The sequence below is a fragment of the Poecilia formosa genome, unplaced genomic scaffold (assembly GCF_000485575.1).
Source record: "Poecilia formosa unplaced genomic scaffold, Poecilia_formosa-5.1.2 Scaffold286, whole genome shotgun sequence".
Lineage (NCBI taxonomy): Eukaryota > Metazoa > Chordata > Actinopteri > Cyprinodontiformes > Poeciliidae > Poecilia > Poecilia formosa.
The window spans coordinates 74,175-94,876 of record NW_006800225.1 but is presented as its reverse complement, the minus strand read 5'-3'; the positions used below and the strand labels follow the sequence as shown (position 1 = coordinate 94,876).

General features: G+C 37.7%; 1 protein-coding gene across 1 annotated transcript in view; it reads right to left on the bottom strand.

The window, feature by feature from the left end:
* LOC103151595 (CUB and sushi domain-containing protein 3-like) overlaps window positions 1-20,702 on the bottom strand; it is a 272,095-nt gene that overhangs the window by 188,964 nt on the left and 62,429 nt on the right. Inside the window, exon 3 of the mRNA XM_007571755.2 lies at window positions 5,410-5,617. Coding sequence (XP_007571817.1) covers window positions 5,410-5,617 — 208 coding nt within the window. The remainder of the gene's footprint in view (window positions 1-5,409; window positions 5,618-20,702) is intronic.

Here is a 20,702-nt window from a genome sequence, read left to right as displayed (position 1 = left end):
TCTGTCTCTTAAGACTGTGGGAGGGTTAAGTAATCTGTACGGTCTTCATTCCAAGTCCCTGCAATCCCTAGACAGGCATGTCTAGGAAAAGGATAGGAACAGTTTAGGATTATTGGTGGTAAAATGAGAGGAGTTCAAATGATAAGTGATGGTGTCTGCAAGATGTGAAAGAACTCTTACTTATTCTGAAATTAGATCTGAGGTTATGCGCTACATTTATTTAATTCTGAATGCGAGGATCAGATTTCAGTAAAAAAAACAACAACAAAAAAACAACAACATATCAATTACTCCAGTTAAAGGTTTCAGTTTCTCCCATCAAAGGGAACAGCGATGAGTAATGCCATTTAATTCCATTTAGAGCCACAAACTGAAGTAAAGCATCAAACAAAACTACTACTTCCCCCCGGAGGAATCAGCTATTTGCTCGCATATTAGCGAGATTTTAGACTTTAATTATCTTGCAAAGGTTGTGCCTAATTCAGATGCGTTGTTACCAAAGGCCAAACGGTATGCAATTCAAAGCTTTCGAAAATCCTTTCAGTTCTAAAACCCTGTCCCAACTATTAGCAGTCATTGGACTCCTCAAAGCACCTGCCTATTAATAAACATAATTTATGCCTACAAAGCAGAAAGGAGCCTTAAGGATGACAGCAAAGCATCTCCAGATAGATCTTTGTTCAGTTGTCATTGCTCTAAATGACATATACTTGTAAGAAAACAGGTCAAAACGAAGTGAAGAAGAAAAAGAACATATTTCAATAAAGATGCTCAAAAGATTGCTGGGAAGAGAAATCAAAGTGTTTCCCTGAGTGAGAAAAAGACTTTCAAGAAGATTAAGCAGGCTCTGGTGTGTAGCAGCATTGTTCAAATGTGCAAATGCATAAATGTGACCTTAACGATAGAGTTAGAAGATAAAAACAACTTTTTGTGGAAACAATAATAAGTATTTGGAAAAGATAATAATTTTGCAAAAAAAAAAACAAACAAAAAAAAAAACATGCTTAACTAGTAAAGAAAAAGGACATGGGTAGAAAATCTTTGTAATTTTGGAAACCAGCTTACAATATTTCATAACGAAATTAGTTCAAAGTGCAGCGATAGCTTGGACAAAAGACTAAGGATCCTAAGCACGATATTTACAAAACACTGCCTAAATATACAGAAGTGTAAATGCTTTCCATAAACATTTGACTGTGAGCATAAATTCTCACAGTCACATAATCTTGGCGTGATAATAATAAGCAGCTGCTGTAGTCGTGTACTTGACCCTTCTGAGAAATGCAGGTAATAAATATGTGATCCCTGAAGAGCAATCATGTGATTAATATCTTCATATTTGGAAGCGCCGAAAATCGGCTTTTCAACGGCTAAAATACAAAATAAGATTAAAAACAATGAAAGACCTTTAGAATGACTCTTCTATTTATTGGAAAAAAAATTATATATATATATATATCTATATATCTATATATATATATATCTATATATATATATATATATATTCTCCTAAATAACAGAATCACAGCATCACCAGGCTGAAATTAACTGTCTTCTTATCTGTCTTTCTGACAGTAATTTGACTTGATGAATCCTTTTCCAAAACTTGGCATATCTAATTTCCTTTAGAGCTTAATCTCAATCCTAAGACAAACAGAAGACAAGAAAATGACAGCACTTTGTCCACCATTTAACAATTTTCTGCCAAGTTGTCATGCCGTTGCACCCAAGAACACGAAATAGTACTGCATTTCAGTGGCCATGTAGAAAATGTGAAAAATCTTGTGCTGTAAGGAAGGGGAAAAGTTACAGACGGTCGGATGGACGAAACAAAGACTAAAAGTACAACTGAGGTGAAGGGAGATACTTTTCTTTAAAGATTCTCTGCTTAGTTTCAAGGACAACCAACTGTGAAACAACAAAACATAAAAGGTGTGCGTTTGGGTGTGCCTAGCGTTGGAAATCATTATAGCATTTAACTCATTGGGACATGGTTGTCTCATAGGCCCAAGCACACCTCGCTGAATGCTGATGAGACACATGAGGAGCGAGTGTGTACGTTTGTGAACAGTGTGTAAGAAGTGACAACGAGCCTGTGGGCTTCTGCGTTGAAACGTCGATGAACACTGCGTCCATATATGTTGGTGTGCAAGAAACTGCAGCCCCGCAGCATCCGATAAACGCACACTCTTCCACGTTTCTGTATCAGAATATCAGCCATTAGCTTCCTCTGCTCATTTAAAAATTTGCATTTCCATAATTAGCTTCTTTTCTAACATTGCCAATGGACCTCGGTATATTAGCACTTGGTGACGGGAGGCACTTCCAAAGGAATCAGACAACTTGACTGGGTATTCATGGAGATAATACAACAGCAGAAGGTTAAAAGGTTTAAATTGCAGAACAGATGTTGTTTTAGTATTTTTTTTTTCTTTGCTGCACGGCGCCTGTGTGATACAAAATGATACACAGCAGGTAAGCGATGAGTAAAGCGAAGATATTTCTCAATTTGTTGACATCTTGCAGTTATACTTACAGTGATTGGCATGCAAGGCGACACAGAAGTGTAAATATATAAGACCCAAATTTAGCTGCTCATCAGCAAAGAAACTGTTAGAGAAAGTTTTTGAAACAAAGTATTACACTCTTTATGCTATTTCAGTGTTAAGTCCTTTTACAAACATAATGATGATAAAGTAGGTAAATATTTGTTGCTTACAGTTCAGGAGCATGGAGGGATTTCTGTTTACCGAGTGGCTTTATGTTGATATGAAGTTGTAAGAATTTTCACAAGGACAAAAATAACTAATGATAAGACACAGGGGAAAAAACAACAACATACCAGCCTGATTAGAAAAACATGGAGACATACTCATGACCACACCTACATATGAAGAAGCATAAAAGGAAAACACAAAAAAAACATGTAATGTCGTTTAACGCCTAAGGTACAGTACACTGATATAAGTTTTAAAACAGCCCAATTTTCATTATGCTTTCCTACAAAGCAGCCAGACCAGCTTGCCAATTTTCAAAGTGGTCTTGATCAATAGCTCTTCGGGATTTCTGAAGGTCACTAAACAGTTCCTCAGTGGACTTTTAACCCCACTTTCTGTCCAAACCCAGAACCTGATCAGTTCAGTAAATGCTTAAATCTGAGAAAATTGTACAATTGGAAGGAAAAATAGAAAATGCCAGGCCTTAAAATCTTTCTTGCATAGAAGGAGCAGTATGTAAACCCATGCACATGTAAAACTGAGAAGTCCAGCAAAAACTACATAGAGAAGTTAAGAGAAGTATCAGTTTCTAATTAATCACATTGTGCATGACCCTTTTCAGCTTAAAGGTTCATTGCTGTTAATATGCTATTTAATTTCTGTTAAACCACAAAAAAGCTTTCAAAAAACGCAGCACAAGAAATAATTTGTGAAACATTGCAGGTAGAGTATCCTAGCAACTCTTGGTCTCCAGGCCCCTCATAATTATTTAAAAAGTAGCCAGATCACCACAAATCTGGAAAACCTAAACCCAAAGTGAAAGGAATGAAAGTGCTACAGTCCCCTCACAGCCCATAAATAACTTATTTGCTGATTTCTCATCCATTCCATGGTATATTTCAACAGGCACCTCATCTGCACTGCTTCAATGGATTTGCCCTACAAATGTGGAGCTGTTTGCATCCCCATCATTACACTTAGCCATACTATAAAGGTCGAATCACCATAAGTGTGTTTGTGTTTTTTTTTGTGTGTGTGCAGCACTCATTTAATGCAGCATTAATCAAAAAATAAATGAATAACTCACAGAGTATGCAGACTATTGCATGATATAATATTGTGTATAGAAGAGCAAAATTAGTTTAAAATATTATTAAAGCTTTATCACATTTCAGTAGTTGCTATGTTACAGCTAACTTACCCATACTGTTTTTCTTGGGCTTTTTTTCTTTGTTTTTTTTTTTTTTTTTCTCTCTCCACGACTCCTAGCAAGTAAAAGCAGCGTGATGGGGGTTTGCACTTGTGCAGAAACGCTCAGGCTTGCCTGGGAGCAGTTACCATTATTACTTCCAAATCAATACACACACTCTAATATCCCTAACCATGATTAGATTCAAATTGGTTACAGCAACAGCAATGGTTGATCAATACCCTAATTTACCAACAATCAATAAACAGCCAGAGCAATACAATGTTGTTATGAGTGAACTATTTGAAAATACATGAAGTGGTGTTGAAAGTAGAACCATCAGAGATCAGTTAATCCCTCTGTGACGTATGAGCCATATACAAACGTAAATAATAGCTATTCACTTAGAGTCAATACCAACTGCTTTATTTTCACAAAAACATAAACTTTATTTCGTATTCATATTATTTTCTTTGTTCTTTTCTACATTTTCCTACTTGGGTACTACTCACAATATGTTTTTTTTTCTTTTTTTTGCTGCACTCCTTGGTGTGGTAAAATTGTGCCATGGAGTTAGCAACGACTGAAATGTCAGGTCAGTAATGTCAAGCAAACTTTTCTTTTCAGTAAAGTATGGATAAGGGCCAGCATGATTATTATATCAGGAGACGGTGCTCGGCTGCCCGGGATTTGATTGGATATGTCAGCTGTACCCTGCCTGCATCTATGGAAAAATGGGTTTTCATAAAAAAGAAAACTATTTTTAAAACATGGCTAAAACTTTCCTGACTTTAGCTTAATTTTATCTTAGTTTCGCGGCTACAGATTAAGACGAACCCAGTTGCCTTATGGGGTACTCTGCAAGTCGTCTTATACATAATTAACATTGAACTGACACTCCAATCTTCTCCACATTTTTTCTGAAATGTAAGTGAGTAGTCCACTCGCCTCAGACTTAAACCAGTTTCAAACTAACAAGTTTATCACAGCAGGTGTAATCTTGTTTTATTCTATTTTTTTGTTGTTTTTATTTTAATGCCAAATTAGCAAGCACATACACATAAGACAACACAAGCACTGCAATACAAAAAACAATATACTGTAAGTCAGCCATATTTTCCACAAACAGCAGCTAAACACCGACAATAACAAAACACTGGGACCTTACAAAGCAGAGACAGGAAAGAATGCCATATCAAGTTTCATGTTATTTTATGTATAAAATAAATAAATAAAAAACATATGCTGATAATTATTGTTATTATCATTAAGCAGCTCTTATCCATAAGTCATTAGATACATTCATAGCTCACAGCAGCCATTATGGATCTTGAGAATGGGATTAATGAGAAATCTCACACGCTTACAATCAAACTTTGCGTAACCAAGAAATTCAGAACAAACAACATCGACACATTTTGTCACAAATACCCACTTGTACTAAAAGCAACACGCAGACATTTAAAAGTAAGCAAAGAAAAGAGAAAAAAAAACAAAACTCACCAGATGGTCGGTGGTTCTGAGCCCTCCACTTCCAGGTAGTCATACTTTTCTTCGGTCTGGAAGTCTGTAAAGATGACAGAGATGGTGTCTCCGGGTTCGGCCAAAAGGATCCAAGTACAGTCGGCTTGGTTACCATAGTTGCCGGGGTAACCGGGACTGGTCACCACCCCACTGCCGCCCCTCACAGTGCCCCCACATGTGTCCTCAGCTGTCAATCAAATCAGAGTGACAAATAGAAAACCTGGGTTAGGGAGAGGAGGAGGGACTGAGGGGGCGGACTTTTTTTTTTTTTAATTATTATTTCATTTTCTAAGATTTGATGAGTTAATTAAACTCAACATAATTTATCAGATTAGCATTCCAAAATCTAATTTGTAATACACGTAAAGTCGCTTCAAAAATCCAAGTCAGCCAGCCCAACTCCCCAACTCTCTCCCTCTAGGAGGTGGCTTTTCCCTGTTGCCTTAATTTTTAGTTTCCCATGTTTTGCTCTATGTCTGTTATTGAATGTTAGAAATGAATGACTGTTTCATGATAAACTATGAGATCATATTAGCAAACTATATCGTGAAAATATGGAGATCTCACAATCACTCCTTAGGTATGAAGTAAACATGAAAAACATGTCGATGGCACAGTTGAACAGTCTTGTAGAATAACTTTTTGCACTTTATGTTACGGCCAGTTAGAATTGGGCTCATGGGTTAGGCTGCAGTTTCTGTCGCATTCACAGCTGCTGTCCTCTCCTCATACAAAATCAATAATACGTTATGTTTCTCATTGTAAGCTCCGCTCTCATCTCCTCCAATCACCACCTAGGAAGTTTGGACTGAATCGATTGCCAATTGGCGGATTAAGAATCATATCCTATCGAACTTCAAATGGTTTTGAAAACATTTTAAACAAATGCAATGAAAGTATTTTTCGCTAAACTTTCTCATAATTGGTGATCACGTCTGATTGATAGCCTTGTGTAGCTGCTTGTAGTAGTGATTACTGTTTAACAGATAAAGACACATGGATTGCGCTGTGTACATGGCATAAATTATACATATAATTTATACAGACACTCACTGAGAAAAGCATTCCACATTGCATCCTATTGAGTCAATGGTACACTGGCTTTGGTCTTATACATGACCTGAGATGGATAAACCATGAGGAGTACTCGCATATTATTTACATTGGAAAGAAAACCAACACAAAATGTGCCCAGCCAGAGTCCCATTGACCAAAAAACAAAACAAAACAAAACAAAAAAAAACACACAATGTTGAACATTTTTCCCCAAGAGTCAAACTCTAACTTTAGTATAAATTATTCCTGTATAATTTATACATTCAAGAGGCAATAATTCATGGAGCACACTCTTATAGCAGACAGGTATTTCATTGCTTGCCAGAAAGTGCAAATTTGGATGACACCAGATTGCTCTGCCGCCCATCGTATGTTGATATCGACGGCGTTTAGAGAAGACAGTTATTGTGTACACACCAGATGGGAGTCATCCTTAAAGTGCACTCTCTGAGAAGCTGAAAAACGACATCCTTTATAAGAGTGCAGACAGGCACTGTCAGGTGTACATGCACATGCTTTAGGCTCATCCACGAAATGCTGGCTTGTAAGGAAGAGAAGTGGGGAGGTGGGGTGGGGGAGGAGATGCATGTACAGATGACAGAGATAAGGTAAGGAATCAAGCCAAATTCCACCCACAAGAAAGGAGTAATGAGAATATATATGCATATATTCTCAGGACAAAGACGACACAGGGAATATAGGGGGTTAGAATTAAACAGGGACCAAACAGAGGCGGGCACTAAACAAAGAAAAGAGAATTGAGAGGTTAATTTTGAAGAAGGTAAAATTACTGGCACAGACTGTACCAAAGACGAAAGCAACAAACGGAGTGGAAAACAAAATAATTGGTTTAAAATTAACTTTATGGTGGGCCGAGACTGCTTCAGTTGATCAGTGAGGGAAATCCACACTGTACATACAGTGCACATACACTCAGCATGGTTGCTAATTTTGGACTTTTCTTGCTTTCTTTGAATGGCAGAATTTTGAGGATGTAATGGTTACATATTTTTCAACAAAAGTTCAAAAAGAAAAATTAGGCAAACGAGTTTGAATTCACGGTATTAATCCTCCAATTAATACATGGACAACAATTTACAGATTAAACTCAAATGCAAAAGTATGGGCAGATATGTATTGGCTGATTGTGTCAGCACTCGTCCGATCAGAAATCATAAGCTCGGTTTATATTGGCTGGTTTCCTGCAGTGACCGCAGCTTTCAAACATTGTTCACATTTTGTTTAAAATAAGGTTGGAGTTAAGACCATTCAGGAACAAACCACTTTTGACATGGGTTTTATAATTGAAGTGTTGGAATCCACAACCTTGCCCAGGTTTCAATCATCTGATCCACACTGTCACCGAGGAAGAAAAAGAAGAGCCCAAGAATTGTCAAATGTTCAAGATGTTCACCAGCTGGACGATGTTGGAACACCTAAAGCCAGTTCAATGCTGCAAGGATTTCACCAAGAAAAAAAAAAAGAATCCATTACTTCAAAATGGGTTTGAAGTAATGAAACTTCAAACTCAACTTAAATTTTTCCTGCACACATAATAATCCAAATGTCTTCTGGCATTATGTTTTGGTCAGAAGAAAGAAATACTTAGCTTTTTTTTTTTTGCTACTGTGATGAATACGATGCTTGGAGAAGTCAAAGCGAGACTATTAAGCTTAAGAAGACTAAACCAATTACCACACACGCTGATGAAGGTGTGTTTCACTGATATTGATTCTGGTGCATACCACAAAGTGGATGGAATAATCAAGATGATAGATTAACCTCTAAATACTTCAGCCGTAATTAAAGCCAACACATGAATGGTTTAAACTTTTTAACAAGCCATATGGATCAGGTGTGACTTGACACGGGTCACCTTTTTATAAATATAGATATATATATATTTAGATAGGACTAAGGCTGCTTCTGAATATTGTTTCAAACATGGCTGACAGCAGCATTCAGCACCCCAACAAATGACACATATTGAACCGATTCGAACATATAACTAAAATGCCATAATTCATACAAAATTTGAACCAATTATGAGTGCATGTGAACTTCTGACTGAAAATGTAGTAGAAGTTACTGATGCAATGAATAGAAAAGAAAGGTGTCATTTATTCTTTGCAAGACATTCATCTACTGTCTGTTGGATCAGTTCCACAGAAAAAAAGAGAGAAAGAGGGAGTGGGGTGGGGGGTAAAAAAAACAACAACATAAAATAAAACAAACACAGACAGTCAGTGAGGCAGGAAGACAGAAAGACCATTCAGCTACCCAGACAGTCATTTCACCACTAGACAGTTGAGGAGATTTGTGTAAGTGACCCACCAGGCCAAACCAAGACCTGCTGAGGTGCCATCATACTTTCAGGAAGGCAATGAAGCATTGTGCGTTAGGTGTGTGTCTGGTGTGTGAGAGCGCTGCTTGCCGGATGGCAGCTGTCACAGGTTTATCATGACAACGGCAGGACATCGGCAAGCACTGATGGACACAGACCTGCACTCACACGCGCATCCACACGCATCCACACGCGCACACACAAACACGCACACGCCTCTTCCAGCCCGCAGGCATGTTCATCTGCCAATGACAGTTGACAGACAGATGGAAATCCCTCAAGGTGCACCGATTTGCGATGCGAGTCTAAGTAAGGTAAACAAACTGAAAATGCAAGACAATTAGCAGTAGGCTTGAAGGAGATTGCAAAGTTTTATACTGTCAAATTTCAGATCAAGGTGTATTGCATCTACTTTCAGATTGCACTGGGTAAAGGGTGTTTTCTGTTATAATGGTTAACTAAATTGGCAAAGACACACAATCTTATTAAATTAGTCCAACTGTAGGATTTAGGCTGATTGAACTAATTGAGGTTTATTTTTCCAGGTTTGCAGAATTCATAAAAGGGAAACTTCCCAGTACCGTATAATAATATGAGCCAAAGTTTCACAACAGATTTATTTGCTTCTTTGATACCAAAGCTGCTGTATGCTGTGGATATAAAAAGGATTTAGAGATCTTAGATAACAAGTTTAATTGTTTTGAGAAGACAAAATCAATTATGCGAATGCAATACATCATAGCTTGTAGCATATTATTTACAACCGCCTCAACATAAATGCTGCATGTGATATTTTAAGCTATCTGTGGGGCTGCTTAGCATTCATGCTTGAATTAGATTAAACCCGTTTTTCAGCAGTTATTTGGTTCTATCATGAAAGAAAAGGCAAGTTCAAAACGAAATACCTGAACTAACTAAAACACTTGAAATGAGCTGATTGAGGCCTTTCATTTTTAGAGTAGTTTTTCTGAATCTACCGACGGACCCGAGGGACTTAGTCCTATTTGAGGTTTGATAATACATCAATCTCACAAGACGAAAACGTGAATCCTGTTTATGTCCTTGTTTTCCAAAATACAATAAAGAAAACAAGTTTCATAACTTGTCTGAAAGTATTCCCGTAGTCCTATAGTGGTACTACATCAGAAAGCTCTGAAGCAGATGATAACTTATCATTACTGCCAGTAAGAATTATATGCCAGTAGAGGTCGTTAAACCTCTAATAGGTCACAAAATGTGCCTAAAAGTAAATCGATCTTTGTACTTAGTCAAAAACAGCTCACTTCTATTAGGATGTAATGTACAAATGCCACTGAAACTCTCGCTCTAACTTCATCATTTAATAGCTAAACACTCTTTAAGCAATGCACATTTTATCAAGTTTGAAAAAAAAAAACAAAAAAAAAAACAAACCCTCAGACCTTTTAATTTTCGGCTGCAAATGTATCTATTCTTTCTGAATGGAATCATGCACCTTAACTTGACTTGAAGCAACTCGGATGCCATGCAACGTGATAATCTCAACTGACACATTATGCAATTAGGATCCTCCCCAATTTTGTTGTGTGTCATCGTGTGACGATGAGACTGAGCGGAGACCACTTCAGGAGCCGCTGCTCTAATAAAGAAAGACATTTGTGGCATGTTCACAGGAGGGAGGGGGGGGAGATACCTTCAGCCATCTGATTACCTTCAGTTCAATGTGCATGCAGCCAACGTGACAAACGACCAGAACGCTTTCGATGTAGGATCTGCTGTAATAATGGGTAAACATTTCTTGAGCTCCAGTATTGTGGGAACATTTGTGCGACAGTGTCCAGTATTACAGTTTGCACATTTATTTCCTTTAAGTCACATCATTCCTTTCTTATATAAAATAAACATTTATATCACTCAATTAAATCAGTAAGTTAATTTTATGTGTTCTTAAAATCTATCCCCCCTCATCTCTTTTTAATCAAAACCTTCATGCGAGTCACAGAATGACATTTATCATGGTAAAATCATCTGGGCACTCTTCAGGAGGTTTCTTAAGCATTCGGTTTAATTGTTGTCTGCTGACAACAAAAGAATACAGGCTTTTTGGCAGTAATTTTCAACATTTAATTAAAGCAACAGGAGAAATACCACCCAAAGCAGTCATAGGAAATGGCCCATCAACGGTTACAAGCAAGGTAGGCTGGCAGCGCCAGTGCTTGTAATAAAGTGCTGCCAGTAGACTGATCATCATCATGGTGGCCACCTCTATATTGCCATAAAAGCATGTAATTCTGCTAGCTTTCAGGTCTGGCATTTGATTGTGTGTGTTAATAAAATTGTAAAGAGGTTTAAGACATCAGTAATCCTCTCAGAGAGTTAATTGTTCCTGCCCACTTAAAGTCCATCACTATGAAATGACAAAAAAAATATTTATAAGTGTTGAAATATTTAGAACAATTGCCAGTCGTCACCACAGCAGACATCATAAAGAAGCCAGGCCATCCAATACACGGTGACACTACAAAACAGCTAATACCAACATCTATACTCGCATGAATAAGCCTGTTACATGCTAACGGTCATCCCACTAGGACTTGAAAAGACTGAAAAAGCAGGACAGGCTCATGCAGAAGAAATCCTCTTCTCTATGGAAACCATGTGGCAGCAAAACCACAAGTCCAAAAAAACCCCCTGATCCCAGCTCTCAAGTTTTGGGGTGACAGAGCGCATTTGGGCTAGCAACCACAGGACACGGGAACCTTCCAGCAATGTCACTTTCAAAACATTTCTGGTACAACTTCATGCACCCAAGGTGCATGGAGAGGGCAAAAACGTCACTTTAATCATGTTAATTTTAATCGTAGATTTTAATTAAGTTTTTGTTAGTTTTTTTAATTAAAATATAATTTTGTTTTTATCACAGAACAGTCATCCGTTGTCACTTTAGTTTCAGTCCAATTTTATTCACATACATTTTTACTGCACATTTTTTGCCAACCAAAGTTCTTACTTTAAGGCCATTTAAAATGACAATCAGTTTCAGGATTAATGAGTATTACTATTTGGTTGATAACTTGCTGAGAATGCAACACTGCACCATATCAGAATTAATGGGTGTGGAGACAGAAAGGCGCTGAAAACGACATAAAGAAAATTGCACTTCTGAGGCAAACATTCACATAACCATTATCTCAAAACATTGTCTTTCTGGACTCTTAGCCAATTATGAGTAATCTAATTACCTCACTCACCATGCATTTTATGGTTGCCGCTAGGTGAGGATGATGTTGCTCATATAAATGCCACACATGGCAAAAGCGTACTGAAAACTCCACATTTGGAGAGAGCACATGTTCGCTTGCATCAGTGCAATGCCTTTCTGTCAAAGTAGAACACGGGAATCTGAATCAATAACAAGTGGTGGAAATCTTAACTCTGAATCTTTCAGGATTTTGATTCCCCTAGTTAGAAACCAGGGCAATCACTAATCCTGGAAAGTTTTCGAATACGATCACACGTTATGTAGAACTGCAGAAGAAAATCGGAATATTGGACATTGAATCACACAGCAGAATATCCCATGCTCCAACGTAGCACTCGGAGAAAGTAAATGTTCTGTTTCGTAAATTTGACGCCACTGCTCAATATTTTACATAAACGCGGTGCCTTGCTGGAGTATTCATAGTTCTTGAACTTTTTCACATTTTCTTATTTCAGAGAGATCATAATAAACCAGGAAAGCAGCCAAGATGCCAATAGTTAATTTACAGTACGAATATTAGCCGTGAACTCTACAAACATGACCTTTATGAAAGAGTGACTAGAACAAAACCATTATTGAAAGGCCAAGAATGTCCATATGCAGTTTGCCAAAATGCCAGTTAGGGAGCAGAGTAAATGAGGGAGATGGAGCTCTGGTACAGTGAGACCAAAACAGCATTTATCTGATGAAGAAACAATGTTGTGACCCCGTTCCAATCACTTCGCTACAATGTAATTTTACACCTTTGATCAATCAAGAAAATGTCACAAGGACCACACGTGTCATTTCATATTTGACTTGGGAATATTTAGTACCCACTTTGACGATCGACAACATGAGAACCATTACGGTGCACTCAAACTTTAATGTAAAGAGAATAGGTTATGGGATTTGTTTTATTTAACAACAGAAGAGAGCTCATAGTTGTTGCAGGCTTATTCTTTGAAAGATTCCACTGCATATTATTGTGTGTGTGTGTGTGTGTATACGCGCGTGTGTGTGTGTTTTAATTTTCAGGCTGTAAGCTTTAGTTGTCTCCTCTTCATCCTTGTTCTTGTTTCATTCGGGTCATCTGCTTTCCATGTGATCACAATGGTTGCTCATACTCTGTATTTATTAGCATTTCCTTGTGTTTCCCCCTTAAGTTAAACAGTTATTCATTTCAACACTTTTTCCTTAATTCTCTTCAGCTCCTTGCTTTTCCCACAGCTGCTGCCTGTTGTTTATTAGTCTCATCTGTCTTGCGTCCAGTAATTACAGCCGCAGCTTAAACACCTCTCCATTTTGTCAGTACTTTTCCACAGTCATCCATTCATCCTGCCCCCAATGCTCCTGAGTCATTGTGTTCCTGTATGTTGAGTTCTTTTAGTTATGCATTTTATTTGATAAAAAGCTAATTAAGCTTAAATCTGCCTACCTGCTGCTGCTTAGATTTGGGTTTTGCACAACGCCTAAATAGCAACCAGACCCAGAATCAATGAAAACGATGTGCAATATGAAGTTTTTGGAAAATATCCTCCAATTACATCACATTTTGAGAAATGTGATCTTTTGTTATCGTAATTTATTAAGGTAATTCGTTAAAATACTTCACTGCAAAGAGAAATAAACTGAAGCAAAATGGTCATCAATATGATTAGAAGGTTGGGACAAAACAGCAGCACACAAATAAAAATGGGGGTATGAATTGGATAAGGAGTAAATTAACCAAGTGTCAGGATTCACTCTTGGAAGATATTCAACCAAAATCCCCTCATCTCCCTCAGTCCAATAAAACCTCTGCATTCCCTCAGCCTAGTGGTGCAGTTTCCAGATTTAACTTTAAATGTCATACATGTCTGTAGCACAAAGTAAATAAAACATTGCAATATATGTGCCATTAAGAGTCAGACATCAATAAACAAAAACTGAAATATGTGTATATGTATATATATATATATATATATATATATATATATATATATATATATATATATATATATATAACTGGTAATATATCAGAAATGTTTAATATTTTGCATGTGTTTTATGCAGCCTCCAAATTTCCTTTAATAACTCTACCAGCTTTCATTTTAAGAAGGAATTGTGTTTTTTCAAGCTGTACTTTGTAAACATGTTTTGTCTTTGTAATGACCTGTAAAGTCTAGCGGATATTTTTCTATTTAAACATATTTTTGACCTTCAGCCCCGCAAACCTAGAGGTAAAGAATGTACCCGACTTAAGTGCAGTGTAGTTTTTTTTCTTTCTTTTTTTTGCTTTTATCTCAGATAACAACATGGGGAGACTGAAGTCAGGCTCATGCTACGATGCACTGACCCACATGAGGGGGGAAAGTTTCTTTGGTGGAGGCTTCTATATGTGTTAGCTTGAGTGTGAGAGGAAGAGAGGGGTAGACTTGGCCATGTTGCCTTCATTTCTCATCACATCACCGAGTTGGATTTGCCCTTTTGCTTGCCTTTTCATCCTTTGCTCTTTCTCCGCTCACCGTTGGTGTTATACCTCCTCTCTTTTGTTCTTCTTGCTTTTTCTGCATCGAGATTTTTTTTCATCACGTCTTCCACCTACCTGTCATTAATTTACTTTTTCGCCTTGTGCCTTCTTACTCGTCATTCTTCCTTCTCAGTTCCCTATTTCTCCACTCACACTTCCTCGTCACCCCCTCTCTCCCCCCCACCTCTCTCTCTCTTGCTGTTTCTCTCTCATCGCCTGGGGTGCTTTGATCGCTCGTTCTTAGCCTCCTTATCCTGCCTCCTTCTCTCCCATCCGTTCATCCCGTCTTCCCCACTGTGCTGTCATCAATATCTCAGTCATCAGAGGATTCCTTCTTTATCCTTTTCTGTCTCGCTGTGGTTATCTTTAAGATCTGACTTTCTGCATCTCACTCCATGTCTCGCACTCCCTCCGTCTCCTCCTGTTGATTGATTTCATGTGTAATGGCTTTTCTGGCCTCATCCTCCCTTTTTCCCAACCCGTGCTTCCCTTCCTTATTCCCCATAACTCGTTTCTTCTTCCTGCATCTTTTTGATAGGCAGATCACTATCACCGTCAGATTCGCAGAGACACACACACACTCAAACTTCAATCACGCAAGACCCAAACCCGGCCAGCCTCTAAGGATTATGGGCCATCTATATCATCCCCTCCTCTCCTCTGTCTTCAGGCTGTATCCATCTTTCCCTTCTGCTCTTCTATGTACAACTGCCAACTCATCCATCAACCTCTTGCCCCCTATATACTGTAAAGCTGGATATATATCAGCTGCCCCCCGTTTTCCCCTCATCTTTTCTTCCACCCATTTTATAGTTCAGCGTACCTGCCACGAATGAACAAACAGACCTCGAAGGAAATGTGTTAAGTATTTGCACACATACGGTGCTAGCATTATTTGTTACAAATCACCCTCTGGACTGAAGAGCTCGTAGACATTCATCCAATTTAATCTGCAGCTGCACAGGGTGCCACGCTGCCTGGCCATGCAGAGGGTGAGATTTTTATTAATGGTCTCAATGTCACTTTCAGCATCCTGTCATGCCAGGATGCATTACATGGTTTTGAATACATTCGAGTAAGACCTTACTGGCAATGCCTTCAAATCTGACTAACTAATAGAGCACGTGACATTGTCAGCAGAATCTGACTGAGCCTTTTGGATTGGACTCACCATGCAATAAGCAATTTATCGATTAATTGCTTGACGAAATGAATTTGATCATTTCCAGATGCATGTCTGTTTGTCTATGTCTTGTCTGCCCCTTTTTCTACCAAAGAAACTGTATGACTTCGACACATCAAGGTATTCCTCCCCTTTTCATTTCCTTTGCGTAATGGGTTCGTATGGGGAGCGACAAATGACAGTGAAAAGGATCAGTTTTCCGCCACTCTCCAACACATGGGAACTGATAGCGATGGCAGCAACAAAAGTTAAATATTTATAAGCTTTCCTGTGTTTTGTCACTAGCCGGCGCATACACATTTACGTGTGCAAGCTCAAAAATTCACATGCACAGATTTCACCGATCATTTGGCTGGAGGAGGGCAAGTGATTGTCATCTCGCAGTGCAGCGTCCATGAGAAATGAACGGAGAGGGAGCTTGTATGGGTTACTTGCCAGGTTCATGGTGTCCTGCCACACAGTGTGGCATGAAACCAGAGAAACGCTGGTTTAAAAGCTGAACTTTGAATTCAAAATGAATGATAGGGGTGAACCAATGATATGCTGCATTTGTCGTAAAACAGCAGCAACTATAGATGACAATACAGCAAACTTGTATCTGCACCTAAAAAGTAAGCATCCTTACTTTGTCAAACTGATAAAGTTTGACAAAAAAAACAACAAAAAACAACAACAAAACACTGTAACCAAATGTATATGTTTTCTTCACAGAAAGTCCTAACAGACAGTATTGTCTGTTTTTCCCAGCTGAGCCTAATCATTAATATATGTTGAAGGGCAAGTTTGTTTACAGAGACTTCATAATCCAATTTATTTGCTTTTCGCCTGTTTATTTATTTTGGATATTTAAAATGTCTTCCAGTTCCAATTTTAAATGTTATTCAGAAATTAGTTTATTGATCTTTGAGAGGGTTTACTTGCATTATTATTATCCCATTTTTATGATGAAAATGATATCATTTACAGCAGTAATTTCTGGGTCAATTAATCGCTCCACACTCTCCACAGTTGATACACGGATGCTTGGTTTGAGGGATTTCTGAGAGATTCTGTTTAGCTTTGAGTCAATGACTCAACTCATTGCTACATACTCACCTAGGAGGAGTGGATGCTGCAAGGCAATGACTCAAATCAATCTGTTGGGTTTCCTTAGATAGAAACATTTTAAACTAATTTGAATAATAAACTGAGCTCACTTTACTGTTTGCTAACTAGGATCAGTTGGGATGTCTGTGCGATTGAATTGAAATGATTTTTTGCAAGGTGTCGACGACATTTGTTGTGAGCTGGTGCAAGCGTTTAGGCACCCCTGAATGGTTGCCATGGGAGGTTCAAGGATTCCTCAAACACGTAGATTGTAAAAGTTGATTTTGCATAACGCCACCCCACAATAGAACAGTTTCAGGCCACATTTTACCTCTTGAGACTTAGTTTAGACACCTCTTAAGACCACTTCCAAGCAGCCCTGTCCTGACAGCTTTTTGCAGACTTGCTCCTCGCATTCTTTATGAAGCACATTCTTTGTGATGATGCTAGTTTTGCTCCCTCATGATGAGCAAAGCTTGATGTAACGATCTTTTGATGGTGTGGTCACTTTTTTTTGCCTACTTGATCGTGCTTTGGATAAAAGTGATTGAGTTTAATCAAAGTGTTCAACAGTGCAATGCACTGCTCCCTGAGAAACCTTCCATCCAGCTCTGATTTCACACCGAGAAAGCTCTTCTTTGCTCAGAATAACAATTTGACGACTGACACTTTCACTTTGTTCTGATGGCACTGTCTCAGTGTCAGAAAGCTCCTTCGTAAGCAATGTTCGGTTAGGAACCTCAGCAATGGCTGTAGTTATATCGGATAAAAACATAGTTTTAAAGAGGCACGTTTGACAAGGCCTTTTAAAGGAACAATCGATTCATCCTGCATGACAATGAACAGAATTAGCGTGTTTAATGACACAAAAAAATACGTCATCAAATGCTTAAATTTATAATTTATGTTTATTAGGAAAAGTAAATGCAAAATGAATAAAAAATAAGTATTGGTATCTATATTATGCATTTCATCTTTTAAACATTTAAGTGGGACCTCTGTACCCCGAAATCTCCATTTGCTTTACATTTTGTAAAATCTAACACTGTTAAACCGTTTTTTGAGGGTAGCCTTTAATTCATCGAGGCAAAAAAAGAATCAAAACTAAAGTACAAGGACTTCTAGGTCAATCTCCAGCCAAAATTAATTGATAGGTAATTTTTTTTTAGTTGATTTATTCATTGATACACAAAATCATGCATAAACAAACGAGGGTTTGTACCATCTGCCCTCCCGTTTCTTGGCTGCAATTCTGCTGCACAGCGGACATATGGGCTTAAAAGGCGTCGTTGTATTTGCCAAATGTAAATCCATTTGGAAGTGGAATAAATGCTGATATATGATATTACTTTGCAAAGTTACAGGTCTTATTTGTCATTGTGTTCCCAGCTTATATAAACAGCTGAAGCTGTTGGAGAGCAGAGTCTTAAATCTCCAGCTTCTGATATGTACTCTTTCTGTGGGTGTGCATTAACTTGCTACCCTTGTTGATAAGAGCGTTGTTTGGGTATTTCAATATCAGAAGTGGATAAAATCTCGCATTCATTTCTAAAACATAAAAAAAAAAAAAAAATGTAAAGCTCCCAAAGTGCAAGTCGAACAAATACCAACAACAACACCTGAATGACTCATCCGGCGTTTATGACTTCAAGCTAGAAACTTCATATTTTTCTACACTTCTGTGTTTTATACAATATTCTTCCCTTGATTTGCTCTTTTGTACTTCTTTGTAAGCCTTAAAGAGTTTTTCTGGAGACATATTGCCCGATATCCTCAGCTTATCAAAGTTTTATTTTAGACTTACAGTCATTCTGTTCGGGGCGTATGCACACCCACGCACAAGCAACCAAACTGACCTTCAGCTCCTCCCACCATATGTCCACGAATCAAAGAACAGATGCTGTCTGCCAGTCAACTAAACAGCCTGACATTTAGGGCAATTAGGGCAGAAGAGGGCGATTCAATGGTAGATCAACAGATTGAGGCATTTAAAGAGGAAAACTGATTGATGGATAGATTACTATTATAATTATTATAATTTTCAGCCCTGTCCATATGAATCATATTTAGAATCCATACAGTGAGATAAAAGTCAATATTCCATAATTACTCTCCAACAGCTTTTTGTTCAAGTTTGACCCTAGCGATGCCATTTAGTACTCATATTCTCTAATCATGGCCTATTATGCTCATTTCCAGTCTCGCATCATTCCAACACATAAAAGTGACTTTCTGTGACTCATTCAGGAATAAAATATCAAAGAGAATGCTACTTTTTTCATCTTAGGAGTTCTTATCATGGTCACAGAGAAACAATCTTAAATTATGAAAGTTTTACAAAAAAAATAAATAAATAAAAATAAAATTGAAAACATGCCAGAATTACTGGAATGTCTGATATCAATACATATGGAACCATGTGTATTTATTTCTCTTTGCACTCTATGGACTTTCCATAGTTTTGCATCCTCTTATGCTTTTTTTTTCTGCTCAGCTAACCTAAAAATATTCTCTAGGGGATTTAGGTCTGTGGGCTAAACGGACATGGAGGTTGAATGGAGGTCATTAAATTCTGCCAAGGCCTGGCAACAAGCACTTCATTTGATCTAGACGTGCTGGAGAAGTGATGTATGTACAGTAAAGGTCCCAGGATGTAGCTCTGGAGGACTAGATCAGGGCTCCACTGTTTTACATCATGATCCTGCTGAATGACCCATTTTCTGTAGAGGCCACAAGATTTCTGTTTAAAAAAATCTCCCCGTGTTTTAAAGAGTTAAGGATATCGTCCATGTATGTATGTGGATTACAGTTAATTCTTACGGTATCAAGAAGACTTTTGTTCTGTATCTTCAGGGTGTCTACAACATCACATTAGATATGTGGGAAGTCTTTTAAAAGCCAGTTTATTAACAAAATCTGAGCCTTTTTTCTAAAAAAAAAAAAAATAATAATAATCAACTTTACTAATATTGTTTTTAGATTCTGTGAACTAATGACAGCAAGTCAACAAAATCTGATCAGCACTGTTAAAATCATTGCTTATTGGCGAACAATAAGTTTGAGTTACCATGAAAGGATCTAAAATAATCAAGACCTCAAAGAGAGTAAGAGTTTCACTCTGCCCTGTCGTCATCTGAGTCATAGCCTGAGAGTACTAACTTAGAGACAAACTCAAGGTAACGCTAACCCAGTGGGGGGATAGAAACGATCAGAAAACGTAAAAATTGCAAAGTAGACTAAAGTAACCGTTTGGAACAATCGACTAAAGCAGTCCTTAATAAAGATTTGATAGGAATAGACACAATGTTTTCCATTTCTGTAAAACCAACAAACAAAATTCTGATTATTTTTTCTTCAGCTTGTTTTTTTACATATTATATTGTGGTTAACACAACTAATATTAATGTTGTTTGTCATCCCTAAAAGATTTAGATCACTACCTTGACTGCCAGATTTACACATGATTGTCAACATTCCTAAAGCCAGTGTAAAGTTTAAATGAAATCAATCCATGTTTTGACAAACAGCTTCCTGTTAAATAGCTACTTATGCATTTCGTGTTTCCTCTGATAAACCTCACAACACTGTTGGGGTCCTTATCTCAACATTTACTCTGAAGAGTGTTATTGTTACCACAACTTGGTCATAAAGGGGAAAAAAAAAAAAGCTGTCCCTTATGGTTACCTGATGATTTTTAGATTCATCTCTAGTGCTATTATCAGAAGCCAGCTCTTTTATTACATTTAGCCAAAAAAAAAAAGAGATAATTCTAAACAAACAACTTCTGCATCAAATTTCTCAACTTCTGGAGTGTCCATTCCCTCTGATAACAATCCATGTGCTAAGCTGAGTGTTTGTAAACCGTGTGTGT